At 40.4% G+C, this 15,899-nt stretch overlaps 1 protein-coding gene across 1 annotated transcript in view; it reads left to right on the forward strand.

Moving 5' to 3' along the window:
- MALRD1 (MAM and LDL receptor class A domain containing 1) overlaps positions 1–15,899 on the forward strand; it is a 662,703-nt gene that overhangs the window by 630,957 nt on the left and 15,847 nt on the right. Inside the window, exons 35-36 of the mRNA XM_075588643.1 lie at positions 10,012–10,094; positions 10,189–10,270. Of these exons, the coding sequence (XP_075444758.1) occupies positions 10,012–10,094; positions 10,189–10,270 (165 nt within the window). The remainder of the gene's footprint in view (positions 1–10,011; positions 10,095–10,188; positions 10,271–15,899) is intronic.

Raw genomic sequence — 15,899 nt, forward strand, 5'->3', positions numbered from 1 at the left:
GTGTCTTTGATCATTGTGCGTTCTAATTTAATACAAGTGGCATTTATCTGTTCTTGGTCTTCTTTGAATGAGAGATTGGCATCCTTAAAATATGTGTCTAAATTAAGATGTCTGTTACTCCTATTTTGAAATATATTGGAGCTAGCCATTAAATCTAAAAATAATGTGCAATATTCAAACAACTGAATCTATTAGGTGCAGCCTTGATATAGAGAGAGTGCATACAAAAGGAAACTTATCAAAATGTGGCGCTCTAAATATTCAGATATCAATCATAAAGAGTATAAATTAATATAACAGTGATACTTATATAAACATATAGGAAGATGCAGCTGTGACCCGGCTGAGGTTTGCTCGGTCAATCCTCTTGGTACGGAATGGCGATGGGGTCTCCGGGAAGCGCAATATATGTAATAAAGAATAAAACAGTGATGGTGCAATATTGTTAAAGCAAGGTTAGTGAATTCAAATAGTGATGACACGGCTTTCTATATATATACTCACAAACGTGTGAGGTTTTGCAGGCACATAAAGGTATCTTTTAAGGCATTCATTCAATCGCCAGGAGATGCAGAGATCAGTGTTTCCCCGTATGTATGGACTCCCAGGAACCTTATTTAAAAGATACAACTGGACATAGTGCAGACTGTATATATAGTTTATCAAAGGTAAGTAAAATCAGTTACACTCACATATTTTCAGATACAGGTAAGCATTTTATATATATATATATATATATATATATACCCCATTAAGCAATAGGATGTCACTCCTGATGAAACCTATGTGGTGAAACGCGTAGAGTGACGCTCTATCCCTGAGACGGCTGGAACCCCAGGAAGTGGACGCGGCGGATGACATCACTTCCGGTGTCTGGAACGCACTGGTGGAACGCACGCCACGAGAGAGGGGAAGCTGAGACACCATCGACCCAGCCAGAGAGATCCATTGCGATCTAAAATGCTTACCTGTATCTGAAAATATGTGAGTGTAACTGATTTTACTTACCTTTGATAAACTATATATACAGTCTGCACTATGTCCAGTTGTATCTTTTAAATAAGGTTCCTGGGAGTCCATACATACGGGGAAACACTGATCTCTGCATCTCCTGGCGATTGAATGAATGCCTTAAAAGATACCTTTATGTGCCTGCAAAACCTCACACGTTTGTGAGTATATATATAGAAAGCCGTGTCATCACTATTTGAATTCACTAACCTTGCTTTAACAATATTGCACCATCACTGTTTTATTCTTTATTACATATATTGCGCTTCCCGGAGACCCCATCGCCAGGGAGGGAGATTTAACAGAAACATTAGGGGGGAGGGGGCTTTAAACAGATTACACTGAAGGCAGAGAGATTTAACAGAAACATTAGGGGGAGGGGGCTTTAAACAGATTACACTGAAGGCAGGGAGATACAGGGGATGTACTGTACTGTATATTGTTTATTGCATTGTTCAATGTGTGTATACTGTATAATGTTTTTTACAATTAGATAGATGTAATCCTTGGTATTGTAAGGGTTAGCTTTGGTTTTAAATTGTGTTTTCTGGTTGGTACTTACCGTATATATTGATTTTTGTTTACTTGATTGGTTAAAATAGTTGACTTGTTTGGAAGTGTTTGTATTTAGCTTGCAATGATATTGTTAACATTCATTTGCAGAATGTATATGGTGCATAGATTTTATGCATCATTTATACAATGTAAGTGCAATGTATGGATTGGAATGTGAGGTGTTTCATTGTCATGTGGTGATTTAGAGTGTAAGATCAGTTAGGATTATTAAAGGAAATTCATTGTAATGTAGTGTGTCTGTATGGAGAAGTGTTGTTTGTAGGACCGTATGGTTTTGATAACCCTTCTACATTTATTTGTATATTGGTTCATCATGTGTGTGTATATACTGTGTGTATATATATATATATATATATATATATACAGTATATACTGTATATGTATAGGGATTGTTATTATGTATATACTGTATATATACAGTATATATATATATATATATATATATATATATATATATATATATATATATACATACTGTGTATATATACATACATATTTATTTATCTTCATGTATTTATTTATTTATTTAGATTTATTTATTAATTGTGGGGCTGCTGTGCGTGAATTTTTTTTATTGTGGGTAGCGGGGGTGGGTGAAGGGGGTGTTTGGCCCTTGTTGTGAGTTTAGGACTTGTGGGGGGGGTTGCGGGTGCACTTAACCCCTTCACGACCATAGCAGTTAATACCGCTACGGTCATGAAGGGGTTAAGTGCACCCGCTACCCCCCTGCAAGCCCTAAACAACCACCGTTGGGGCTAATACCCCCTTCACCCACCCCCACTACCCACAATAAAAAAAAATCACACACAGCAGCAGCACAATTAATAAATAAATCTAAATAAATAAATAAATAAATGAATATAAATAAATACATTTAAAATACATTTTATTCATAGTGTAGATGTGCAGAGGGTCTCCGGAGCTGAACCGCTTTGGTTTTAGGTCTGGGGACCCCCTGCTTCCCGAGATACAGCCCCCTTTAAGGGGTGCCGGTATCCCTCTGCATGGTTTACAGGCCGCGGTCACGTGATCGGGACCTTTAAACGTAGAGGGATACCGGCACCTCTTAAAGGGGCCTGTATCTCGGGGAGCAGGGGGTCCCCCGACCTGAAACCAATGCGGTTCAGCTCCAGAGACCCCCTGCACATCTACACTATGAATAAAAATGTATTTTAAATGTATTTATTTATATTCATTTATTTATTTATTTATTTAGATTTATTTATTTATTTCTTGGGCGGCTGCTGTGTGTGAGTTTTTTTTATTGTGGGTAGCGGGAGTGGGTGAAGGGGGTATTAGCCCCAACGGTGGCTGTTTAGGGCTTGCCGGGGGGTAGCGGGAGGGGTTAACCCCTTCATGATCGTAGCGGTATTAACTGCTACGGCCGTGAAGGGGTTAAGTGCACCCGCAACCCCCCGCAAGTCCTAAACTCACACCAAGGGCCAAATACCCCCTTCACCCACCCCCGCTACCCACAATAAAGCTGGCACGGTGAGTTAACCCCTTCATTGCCTTAGCGGCTATACGCTATGGTAATGAAGCAGCATTTCTGAATTTTTAATAATATTTTGCAGAAGCAGGGGGTCCCCTGAGCATTAATTTCTGGCTCAGGGAACCCCCTGCTCACTGTACAATATTATTAAAATACAGAAATGCTGCTTCGTTACCATAGCACATAGCCGCTAAAGTAAGGAACGAGTGTTTATTTATATATGTGTTTTATTTATACTGTACATGTGCAGAGGGTCTCCGGAGCAGAAACAATTTTGTTTTAGGTCCAGGGACCCCCTGCTCCCCGAGATACAGGCCCCTTTAGGGGGTGCCGGTATCCCTCTGCTTTGTTTACATGTCGCGGTCACGTGATCGGGACCTTTAAATGCAGAGGGATACCGGCACTTCATAAAGGGGGCTGTATCTCGGGGAGCAGGGGGTCCCCCGACCTGAAACCAACATGGTTCAGCTCCGGAGACCCCCTGCACATCTACACTATGAATAAAAATGTATTTTAAATAATTTTTAATGTGCTGATGTTTGCGCAGAGAGAGCAGCAGTTCTCTCTGTGCTGCAAACACATCTCGCCAGGGGACGGCCTACAGTATCATTGATGTGCATATACAGTACTGTATGTGTACAGTACTGTATGTTAGGGGTTAAAGCGGTTGTTGTTATACAGTAAATATATATATATATATATATATACATATATATATATATATATACATATACATATATATACTGCATTACAATTCATGAATTTATGCCATCTGGCGGACACGCGAAGCATTGCAGCCTAGTAAATCCTGAACCATTATCAATTAACACATCAACCGCGCGTCAGCCGGGCATGCTCCTGGCTGGGAAGGCAAAAGGAGCCCGGCATGCTCCGGGTGAACAGTGTGGCATTTCAGGAACATGCCAGGTACAAGCCGGTGATTAGTAAGAATAAAGTCTGCCGCAGCAGTACATTTGTAAGATCTATGGTATTTCCGCCAGAAATACCAGCGACCACCAACTAGTATCTCATAAACACTAGTATCCACTGTTTACCCGCCAATTCCACCTGAATATTTCCACCTGAGACATGCCAACTAATGTATACCAACATATTCAACATCTGCACATGGGGAATGGGAATGAGAGCCTTGCTGAAGCAAGATAACTGGTACTAGAAGACCACATGTTAAGGACACAGAGTAAAATAGCCTAGCTGAGCTCAGATGATGGCAAGTGACACTTTGACAACTTTACTAGCCTCCCACTAATATAATAAGAGCAGGATGATTGTTAGACATATGGCATTTAATGTAACAATATAATAAAACCTGTATCAAGTGTGATAGTTTATTGTCCTATGAATAACACTAATGATGGAATATACCGTGTACAGCTGACTAGTTTGGACATACAAATACTAACAGGTTGGCCATTTCTATTGCCTAAATGGAATGATTAAGAAGAGTGAAGCAGATGAGCAACTCTGACAGTCCAGTAAATACTAACACTCAATATCAATACAATCACTAATACACACTAACACTTAAAATACACTCACACAGTGTATCACACAGACACTCAATCACACAACTAAGCAGATTCACTCTCTATCATGCAGTTGGGATGTAGGTTCATCTCGTTTTTGGAGTTGGTTGGTCCGTACTGGTAATGATAATGAGGCAGGTACTTGGTTGGGACCAGATCTGAGGGATTGGTTCGGAAAGGTCTTTTCAATCTCGTTCTCTTTCGAAAGTTGCCATTATCGAACATATCAATCCATGATGTTAGTAGTGCCCAGTACCTGCCCCTCTTGCCGAGAAGCGTTATTCTAATAAAGCAATAATTAATGCGTACGTTGTGACATAGAATTCTTACAGCCTTTTTTTTGTAGAATGGATAGATGTTGTTCACTTATCTGTACTGTCTTTAATGACAGAATATATAATAAAAGCATAGCTGCAGGCAGGTTTGGTCTCGCATATAGTAAGTGCCATATTCCATGTCATGTACTTTACAAACGGACTGAGAAAATTTTGCTTAATGCACAGTGTTTCCAGTCTACAGTAGTGTGAACATGCTACAGTACTTCGAGAGGAAAAGGGGGGGGGGGGGATCCTCAAGCGCGTCATTCTGCTTGTAGCTCCAGGGCATATGTGAAGGTAGAAAAGATAGGGGACCACAATGAGGAATATTTCAACATAGATAGGTACCTTTAATCTTTGGGAGGATATGTATAAATGGGAAAAGGAGACACACTCACATTAAATATCTGGTCTTGATCAGATTACTGATCCTCTGGTGTAGAGGCTTTACAGAGCGTCCCTCTAGGAGATGGGTAGTCTTGTGTGGCCTGGATTCCAGCTTGTAGGGTCTTTAGATGGTGCGTGGTGTTCTACAGATAACAGGGAATGTTCCCACGAGCCTGTGCACGGGCTGGGTCCTTCTCTGTCTGCTTCTCTCCTTACACACTTCCTTCACGGCTCCCGTTCCATCGTGCATGCGCATGCGCTCCAGGCGAGATGTGTACCAAGCTGGAAAAACTTCACTTCCTCACTACGGTGGCCTTAGTGATATCAAGAGCTGCTTTCACTGGCTAATTGAATTATCCAAGTTAGCACCTGAATCGCCTTGCTGCAGGGAAGGGTGAAGCATGAGACACAAGGATTGTACTTTACAAACGGACTGAGAAAATTTTGCTTAATGCATAGTGTTTCCAGTCTACAGTAGTGTGAACATGCTACAGTACTTCGAGAGGAAAAGGGGGGGGATCCTCAAGCGAGTCGTTCTGCTTGTAGCTCCAGGGCATATGTGATGGTAGAAAAGATTGGGGACCACAATGAGGAATATTTCAACATAGATAAGTACCTTTAATCTTTGGGAGGATATGTATAAATGGGAAAAGGAGACACACACATTAAATATCTGTTCTTGATCAGATGACTGATCCTCTGGTGTAGAGGGGGGGGAGGGGGAGAGGGGGGAAGCCTCCTTTGATGATACCTCTAACAGGGAAAAAGGAAAAAGGGAAAAATAGTGTAATACCGTATATTAATATAAAATAAATAGAGATTAAAAACTCACAAGCGGCCAAACAATATTGGCATAGAGAGGAGATATGTTCAGGCTTTACAGAGCGTCCCTCTAGGAGATGGGTAGTCTTGTGTGGCCTGGATTCCAGCTGGTAGGGTCTTGTGTCAAAAATAAATAGTAAAATAATCAATATTCTCGTGAGTAAGGGTCATTTAGTTAAACCCTTTGGCTAAAGCGTTATAAGCCTGAAAGCCACCTCATGGCATGACCAGTAAGCAGGTTCTAGCACTGACTGTGAAAATTCTCATTGACCTCTGTTGGAGGGAGAATGACCGCAGTGGGTCTGTCCACCCAGGAACTTGAAAAAACCTGCTACTTTAAAAATTGGGGTGGGGTAGGGTGAGCTTAAACAGTGGGAGGAGGGGCCACTAACCTCCAAACAACTGATACCAGTTGAAAATTAAAATTAATGAACACACAAAGGTTCTTGACTGATCCCAGTTTTGTACCTGCTGACCAAATTTAATGACTCATGCAATGGCCTCATTAACCCACACAGCTCCCTCATCTGATGTCACTGGTTGGGCAACAACTTTTATGCACCCTCAATGAGCTTGGAGTTCTATCTCCATGATGTAGTTATTCACAGCTTTGAGCTGCTCATAGAGCTACTGAAGCACTAACATGGCAAGTTAGCTACTGGCACTGTGTGGATAATTTATACTGATGGTGGTAGTGGTGGTGATAATATGCTACCATGTACAGAATGGTAGTGGTGCCTAGTCAGATAGTCAACTCAGGCAGCAGCAGCCACAGCAGCTTCATTTCTCTTAGTCAGACTTGAACTTCTCACAGAATTTCTCTCTTACTTACTAGACTAGGGGAGGGGAAAATATGGCCTGAGGGTCCCATCTGGTACACAAAATGCTGCTATCTGGCCCAACACAGGTAGTGTAGGCCCTCTCTCTCCAAACCACTCCCCGGACCCAACCTCCACAATCACTGCCTGAGTTTGCACTCTCCATAATCACCTCCACATAAGGATGGTAGAAGCCTAGTGGGAGAGGAGGCTGGAGGGGGATGCAGGGAGCGAGAAGGGTGAGAAAGAAGGGGGAAGATAAGGGGGGAGAAAAGTGTGAGAGAAGGGGGTGGAAAAAAGCGAGAGAGAAGTGGGGAGAGTGAGAGAAAGCAAGGGGAAGAATGGGGAGAGTGAGAGAGTAAACGGGGGTGTTAGAGAAAGGAGGGTGGGACAGTGAGAGAAATGAGGGTTGAGTCAGAGAAGGGGGAGAGAGAAGGAAGGGATAGTGAGAGAAGGGGGAAGAGTGGCAGAGAAAGGGTAGATTGAGAAACGGAAAGAGGGAGAGTGGTAGTAGGTGGGAGAGTGGAGAAATGATAGCAGGGGAGAGTGAGTGAGAGAAAGGGAGGGGACACGTGAGGGGGGTAGGAGAGAGTGAAGTGAGAAGCTGGAGAGGAGGGGAGCATATCCGGGAGAAGCAGGTGAGGAGGGTTGTCTTGAAATGTCTTTTGTCTTGAAATGGTTGGCAACGTCTTGAGGTGTAGTTGAGACAGAAAAAAGAGAAGGAAATTGAAGGAGGAAATCAAAGACAGAGATAAAGCTTCAATTTGTGTGAAATAATAAATATACAGAAGTGTTGTTTACCCTGATAAAGGTTGGAGTTAAATCAGAACAAGAGAAATGTGTAGTAGTGGAATTCAGTGAGAATATCAGAGTGCTCAGAGGCGCTAATGCAGTTGTGTAGGATGCATATACAGTAGATGTGTTAAACTAAGATTGAGGGTTGAAGCAGCTAGGGCACCAGAGAATAAGGATTGCATGCTGTTTGATTGAGGAGGAAAGGATACAATTCTGTATACAGTATCAAGATTGTCAGGATAAGGAATCGTGAGAAGGAAAGGAGAGACAGCAAATGAGAGATGAGATGATGATCAGAGAGTGGAAAAGGGGAGACACTGAAATGAGAAAGGGAGGGATTTCTAGTAAAACAAGGTCAACTATAGACAGTGTATGTACTGGAAGCAGATCAATGGCTAAGGCCAAAGGCAGAGGTGAAAGAGGGGAAGCGAGAGCCCCAGGTAACCAAGGGCTAATTGATGTGGCAGTTAGCCTCCCAGGAGGTGGTGGGGTGTCAGAGTAATGTAAGAAGGAAAGTCCGGATTTAAAGTCAGATAGAATGCTTGAAGGGGAGTATGTACAATTAGGTTGTTGATAGATGATGGACAGCAACCTATATGGTATAGAGATGGGGAGGAAAAGTCAGACAATATGAAACTTAAGGAGAAATAGTGAGTAGTTGGTAATGGTAGTGAGAAGACAGAAGGAGCCCACATCTCCTGTGGTTGGGGAGAAAGGAAGGGCATGATAGTAAATAGCAGCCTCTAGCACTGAGACACATTTAAATGTGTGATGAAAATTAAAAATGTAAAGTAAATTTATAAAGCAAAAATATGTTTAAAGAGATTCAACGTCCCCGGATTCATTAAGGCGCAATCTCCTGTGTTGTGCCCGAATCGGCGATATCTGCCATTAACTTAAATGGCAGATATCGCCGATTCAGACGCGATACAGGGTAATATATCTGTAGGTTCTCAAACTGCTCAGCTGTAAGATACACTGCACAGTAACCACTCCAAGTGCCAGAAAGTTTATAAGGTATTCAAATAAGAAAAACGGCTTAGTTGGTTTTCCTGTTATTTACTTTACTCACAACCTTGGACATTACATTAATGGCAGATAGTGAGAAAAAGATAAATGAGAGAAAGCTGTAAAATAAGACCTTCAGTGCATTGTCTAGTCAGTAGCATTGCCAATAGTCTTAACTAATTTATGTTAAGGTAAATGCTTTTTGCAGTTACACTGCAGTGAGCTCTATTCATTATGTTAGAATGTGATTTAATAACAAGTCTGATTCCTAATTTCTAATGAAAAGCGTGATAAATGATGCATTAAAAAAAATTCAACAAACAAACATTTTTATTAAATATACTTAAATGAATATTGCATGTATTGTATATTGCAATGTACACAATTGCATCTGGATTTTAATGCTCATGATTATTTTATTTATTTATTCTCTTTTCTCAGATATAATTTTCATTACACTTGTTATAATTATTTAACTCATAAAATTCATACTATTTTAAGTTATTTTTTGAAGGATATTATTTTTCCTAGGAATGGGAATTTTTATTTATTTTAATCGAATAATTCTTTTCACTTTTTTCAGAACAGAGGCACATATTTTAAACCTAATGCAGTTTTGTGTGGACTCTATGATCTTTGTTTATACAAATACAGAATTTGTTCTATGCTAGAAAATACAGGACAATACACTGTGAAAATGTACAGGGTATGCCAATTTGTGTTTATAAACAAAATAGTTTACCAGAAAAAATACAGTACTACTGTATGATATGAATGTATCACCTTTATTCGTTTATTAGTATAAAAAATATATAGGTCCTTGCTATGCTGTGAAGCCAATTATTTGGAATTGAGTTTGGCCATTATTTATTGAAGAGCAATAGGGGCACAGTTGGACATAAACTTCCATTGAATACAATGGAAATTTTCCATGCAATAGTACTATCGCAGTTTAATGAATAACCCCCTTGATTTCTTATCTCCAGCACTTGGAAGCGGCTTCACCGCGTATTGAATAGGGGAAAAGTGTGTGAAATGAGGCAGTGACTAGAGAGAGATTTTACCATCCTTACTTAATTGAAACTCATACTTAATAATATTATCCGAGCATGTGTTTGTTTTCTACTGGTAACGTTTGCAAGCATGTAACTCTTAAATATTACATTTCTGTTAGTAATAACTGTATATTAATTAGTATTACATTATTAAATTCGGATTTGATGTTGTTGATTTTTCAGATGTACAAAAAAGTGGAGAGGAAACAGATGCCATCTCAGTGCTCCGCAAGTACCTCCCCAAACATCAGAACTCGATAGCAAGGGTAAGGAAAGAATAACAGGAAACATGTCTTAGCCATTGTTTTAGATATAACTATATGCTATGTATAATAATGGGCTGATTTCATTTCTTTATAGGTATGTGGATTGGTGTGGGCATTGGATTAACATGCTTGTTGATTGAACTTGTGATTGCCTTCCTATGTTTCTTTTATAAAAGGTAAGTCACTGCATTTTTTGCACAATAATTCCGTTAATACATAAAATCATTATCACTAAACAGGTATATAGTGTATATTTTCTATATTTTCTCTTTCACGGGAAACCTTTAAAATATAATCGTTTGATTGATTTAGACCATCTAGTCCGCGAGTCATCAATGCGCGATCTGCACTATCACGAGCAAATCGCAGAATCAGATGCAATAGCGTGGATCACAATTTGATGCTTTCGGCCTTAAATTCAATTGCCAATGGCAAATAACATTTTAATATGTTTTAATAACTAGTTTTTTTTAAATTATGTTTTAATACTGAAATATACTCTAATGGTAATAAGGTATGGTAATGTGCACTTTTAAATTACAAGTAATTTCATGTGTAATTTCTACACTGGCGACACACTTTATTCGAGCTCGGCTAGTCCCACGAATTCGGGTATACCCGGGTGTATTGAGGTTTGTGACTGTTTTCTGCCCGAGTGCATTGAGTTATTTTCCAGGCAGGGATTGAAGCATTTTATTCCCGCTGGCTGCAATACTGCACAGTATATATATATATATACTGCATTACAATTCATGAATTTATGCCATCTGGTAGACACGCGAAGCATGGCAGCCTATTAAATCCTAATCATTATCATTTAACAGATCAGCCGCCCATCAGCCAGGCATGAACCCAGGCTGGGAAGGCAAATGCAACGGGGCTTGTCAGAGGTGAGGAGCGGCGCATTCCAGGTATCTGCCAGGTACATACCGGGTATTTGCTCGAATAAAGTGTGTCGGTGCAGTACTGTGAGAATAGGTTAATAACTTACTTTATCATTAAATACGTTTAAATAAAAATGTGTTTAACCAGTAAAATTTAAACTAGGGGTCTTAACTTAAATAAAATTAATAAAATCTTAACTTAAATTAAATGAGCATAATTGATACCAACCAGTACGTCTTCATGAGTCTTTATCTTGGACTCATAAATGCCCCAAAACATATAATTTGCCTGAAGGAAAACCTTAAAAAAAATATCATAGATCGATCATGAGAGGTAACAACGTGTAAAAGGCTCAGTAACCAATGCTATTGTTTTTATAACACATGTGCTCATCCTATGTACAAAGAAATGTGTAGGACATGAACATGTGATACAGGAACCAATTAATTTAATTAAATGGCTGTTGTAACACATGGTTACCACACTTAACAATTGCTTCTTTGGGCAGAAAATGCAAGAAATCTGATTAATGTTTCAACACAATATATTCAAGGCATCTTCAGTAGGGAAGCGGACTGCATTAACCAGGTGAATAGAAAACTACATTTTGAGCACATCACTAGCTTTGTTGTAATTTTTTACTCTTTGTGCAACATCATGCATATTTCAATTTTACTGTATTTTTCTTTTTATTCTTTTTATTTGCACAGCTGCAATAATGTGGTGTAAATGTAAAGCATGTATGTGACAGTAGGGGCAGCCTGGCTCAGTATATTAAAGGTTAAGCCACCTACCTATAAGATGGTGACCCAGGTATTTGGTCAGACTGGTAATTTTAGGTTACAAAATGGCAACCAAGCTCTTTTTATGTTATCCCCTAATATATATCTGGAGAAACATACTTTATAATGTATTATGTTTTGTGTATTTATATGGAATTTGTATGGAATGTTCTAGGCCTTTGATTAGTTTAGCAAGGCCAGCCCACAATGAAACCAACTTCCATCCTTTGTCTGGGGCCAGCTGCTGTGCCCAAGTAAAAGTGGTGAGCTAGGAAGGTCTAGCCCACCTGCTGGTAAAACATACAGTTCACAAGTGGAGATGTTGTTTCGCCCTGAAAGCATGGAGCCTATCCCTGCAGGAGGTATGAAGCTGACATGAGGATTCAAGGATTGGGTCCAAGCTTCGTCGGACCGATTCCCATTTATCAGTTCCAATTTTTCACACTCCCAAGAACAACCCATGGGGCTGTCCTTGAGTACAGTCACATCCCCCCAGTCCTGATCCCAGACTTTTGAAACTGTTGATTACTGCTGCGACACACTTTATTCGAGCAAATGCCCAGTTTGTACCTGGCAGATACCTGGAATATGCCGCTCCTCACCTCTGACAAGCCCCGTTGCGTTTGCCTTCCCAGCCATGGTTCATGCCTGGCTGACGGGCGGCTGATCTGTTAAATGATAATGATTAGGATGTAATAGGCTGCAATGCTTCGCGTGTCTACCAGATGGCATAACTTCATGAATTGTAATGCAGTATATATATATATACTGTGCAGTATTGCAGCCAGCGGGAATAAAATGCTTCAATCCCTGCCTGGAAAATAACGCAATGCACTCGGGCAGAAAACAGTCACAAACCTCAATACACCCGAGTATACCCGAATTCGTGGGACTAGCCGAGCTCGAATAAAGTGTGTCGCCAGTGTATGTTATCTTGATAAACTCCAGTGCTCTGGAATAGGGAAGCATGTTTTAAACTGGTTTCATTCATACCTATCAGGTAGATACCAACATGTGTCTATCTCAGTCTCTAACTCCAACCCCTTAGATATCACCTGTGGTGTCCTGCAAGGCTCTGTTCTGGCGCCCCTACTCTTGTCAGTGTTCATCAATGATCTTCCTACAGCTTGTAAGGGAGCTTCAATATACATGTATGCAGATGACACAATCTTATATGCACACAACCCTACCCTCTCCGACCTTGAACACGTATTTCAATCTGACTTTTTGAGACTTGGAAATTGGATTTCCCAAAACAAACTGTTTTTAAACACTGACAAGACTGTAACAATGGTATTTGGAACCAAGGCTTCACTTTTAAAGCTTCCAATGAATGAGCTCCAGGTCAGAACCAAGGCTAATTCCATACTAGCAACTGTTACTAGTTTTAAATACTTGGGCATATGGTTTGACCCCATTTAATATTTGGGATGCACATTGATACCCTGACATCCAAAACCTATGCCAAACTAGGTGTACTTTCTAGGAACAAATCCTCCCAAAGTCTGCTGGTCAGAAAGCGTATCGCACAGCAAATGCTAATGCCATTGATAGACTTTGGGGACATAGTATATATGGCATGGCAACCCAAACCCACCTTAGGAAACTTGATACCCTCTACAGATCAATATGCTGTGATGTTCTCCAATGCAACTACAACACACATCACTGCGAAATGCTCAAAGAACTAGATTGGTCATCACTAGAGTCTATGCGACAAATTCATCTTTCCTGTCTTGCCTTCAAATACTTTCTGGGCAAGCTACCCGTCTATCTGAACAAGCTCCTCACCCCTACCACATGCAGCACTTATCATCTGAGATCTGATTCCAAAAGACTGTACATGGTCCCTTACTTCGGCAAAGTATCCAGCCTCTCCTCCTCTTACCGTGCACCCTAAAACTGTAACAATCTGCTGGAGACTCTCACACCCACCACCAGTCTAAGTTCTTTCAAAACTAAAGCTGTTTCACATCTTAATCTGATCTGTAACTATTACTTACGCCTATAACATATATTATCTATAACATATATTATCTCCTACTGTGCATGCAATGTCTTGTATATAACCTTGCTCACTTAATGTAACTATGTATTTGTAACCATGTATCTGTCATTATAACTCTGTGCCCAGGACGTACTTGAAAACAAGAGGTAACTCTCAATGTATTAATTCCTGGTAAAACATTTGATAAATAAAATGAATAAATACATGATTGGTCCATTTCGGCTGAGCCCTCAAGATCTGATGGGTATATCAAAGACAATCTCTTCCCTGATTGTTAGGCACCCAGGCGTCCATGCTTCTGGGTGGAATCCAAGGGTCCATGTAAGTTGACGCAAATCAGAGCTCCATATGTAGCATAATTGGCTCTCAGGGGGGTTTAACGGAGTATGCCTGATCTCCCAATGTTTTGTCCGCTGCTCGTAGCTCATTCATGACTGCGTAGTGACGGGGAAAAAATGAGTTTTAGTATTGGTTACAGTACTGTGCAGTAATGATAGGTGGCACTAGTGTGCTAGTGTTTATTCAATCTAAATGCAATGTAACCCATCCCTTATTCCAGTTCATTTCGTATGATATGGTATCCCATTTATTTAAATGTAACCCACCACGTATTCTCCTACAAATGTCAGATTACTACAAAGTATTTTTAAAATATGATTTTTTTAAAAATTAGATTACAGTAAAATAGTTTAGAGATAATGCGCAAAGACTTTGTGAAAATAGAATAATGCTATTTTCGTCAATCTTCTTCCAAATGTAGAATCTTCTTCAACCGGCATCTTCTTCGGGCTGGCTATTTTACACGGTGACCTGCAAAATGAGAATGTTATATATTAACAATAAAGAAGAAATAGATACATGATGTACATTGTGTAGAACGCGTACTACCGATAAACTTGTGTACACATGAGTGTTTCTATGGAACCTAGTTGAAACACATATGTGTGTCATTGAATTTCTGAGCATGCAAGTTTATATTGCATTTAAAATGCTTTGCGGTTACCATATTTTTATTTCAGTGAAACTCCCCTAGTATAAAAGTGTAATAATGTATATGTCTCCATGTGCCCACTCCGATTAAATATTAAAAAGTAGAAGACCTTACACCGAGTCACATTACAAGTTTGACACCAAAGAGAACATCGATGGGTACCTCTGAAATATGAGAAACTGTGCCACCTACATCAAATCCCTGAAGGTTGCAGTTTCTCTCCCCAGAACTGAGCAGGAAGGTAGTGGAGGCTTAACAGGATGTAGATCTGGAGGACACTAGAGATTAATTGGTGGTCAAGGTGGTCCTGCTCGCCAGACACGATCCCACCAGAGACCTACCAGACCCAATTCCAGTCTTTACAGCGCAGCTATCAGGACACCCATGTGGAGTTTATGCGGATTAATACAAAACTGCCATTGGATACAATCCACTGGCGGATTTAAAAATCCACCCGTGGATCAATCTTAAAAATAATTCAATAATCCATGTGCGGATTGCAGAATCCGCAGATTGGATTCTTAAAATGTTTACAATTGCTCTTTACAACCGTCATTTAGTATGTATCTGCCAGTGTTGTGTGTATTTCTATGGGATTCATTGTGTGCTGGTTCTTTGATTAGTTTGGCAAGGTCAGACCACAATGAAACCAACTGCCATCCTTTGTCTAGGGCCAGGTGCTGTGCTCAGAGAACAATGGTGAGCTGAGAAGGGCCATCCCACCTGCTGGGAGGATATACACTTCCAGGCAGCATGGAGCCTATCCCTGCAGGAGCTGACATGATTTGGGATTGGGTATAACCTCTAAATATAAAGTCAGTTGGTCCAATTTGCATTGGTCAGTTCCAATTTCCTACACTCCCAAGAACACCTCTAGGGCTATCATAGAGTACAGTCACATTCCCCAGTCCTGATTGGTCCATCTCAGGTGAGCCCTCACAAAGCCAATCCACCCTGATAGGTAGGCACCCAGACTTCCATGTTTCAAAGTGGAGGCTGAGGGTCTTAGTAATTTGACACCTATCAGAGCTCAATAGTTATTCATGGGTAGTCTCAGAGTCAGGAGGCTATCTAGCCATTCGTGGTTCTTCTCTGTGCCTAGGGACCATCTGGAAATATAAGCAGGAGTGGTGATCCCT

This window comes from Ascaphus truei, chromosome 2 (genome assembly GCF_040206685.1).
Source record: "Ascaphus truei isolate aAscTru1 chromosome 2, aAscTru1.hap1, whole genome shotgun sequence".
Lineage (NCBI taxonomy): Eukaryota > Metazoa > Chordata > Amphibia > Anura > Ascaphidae > Ascaphus > Ascaphus truei.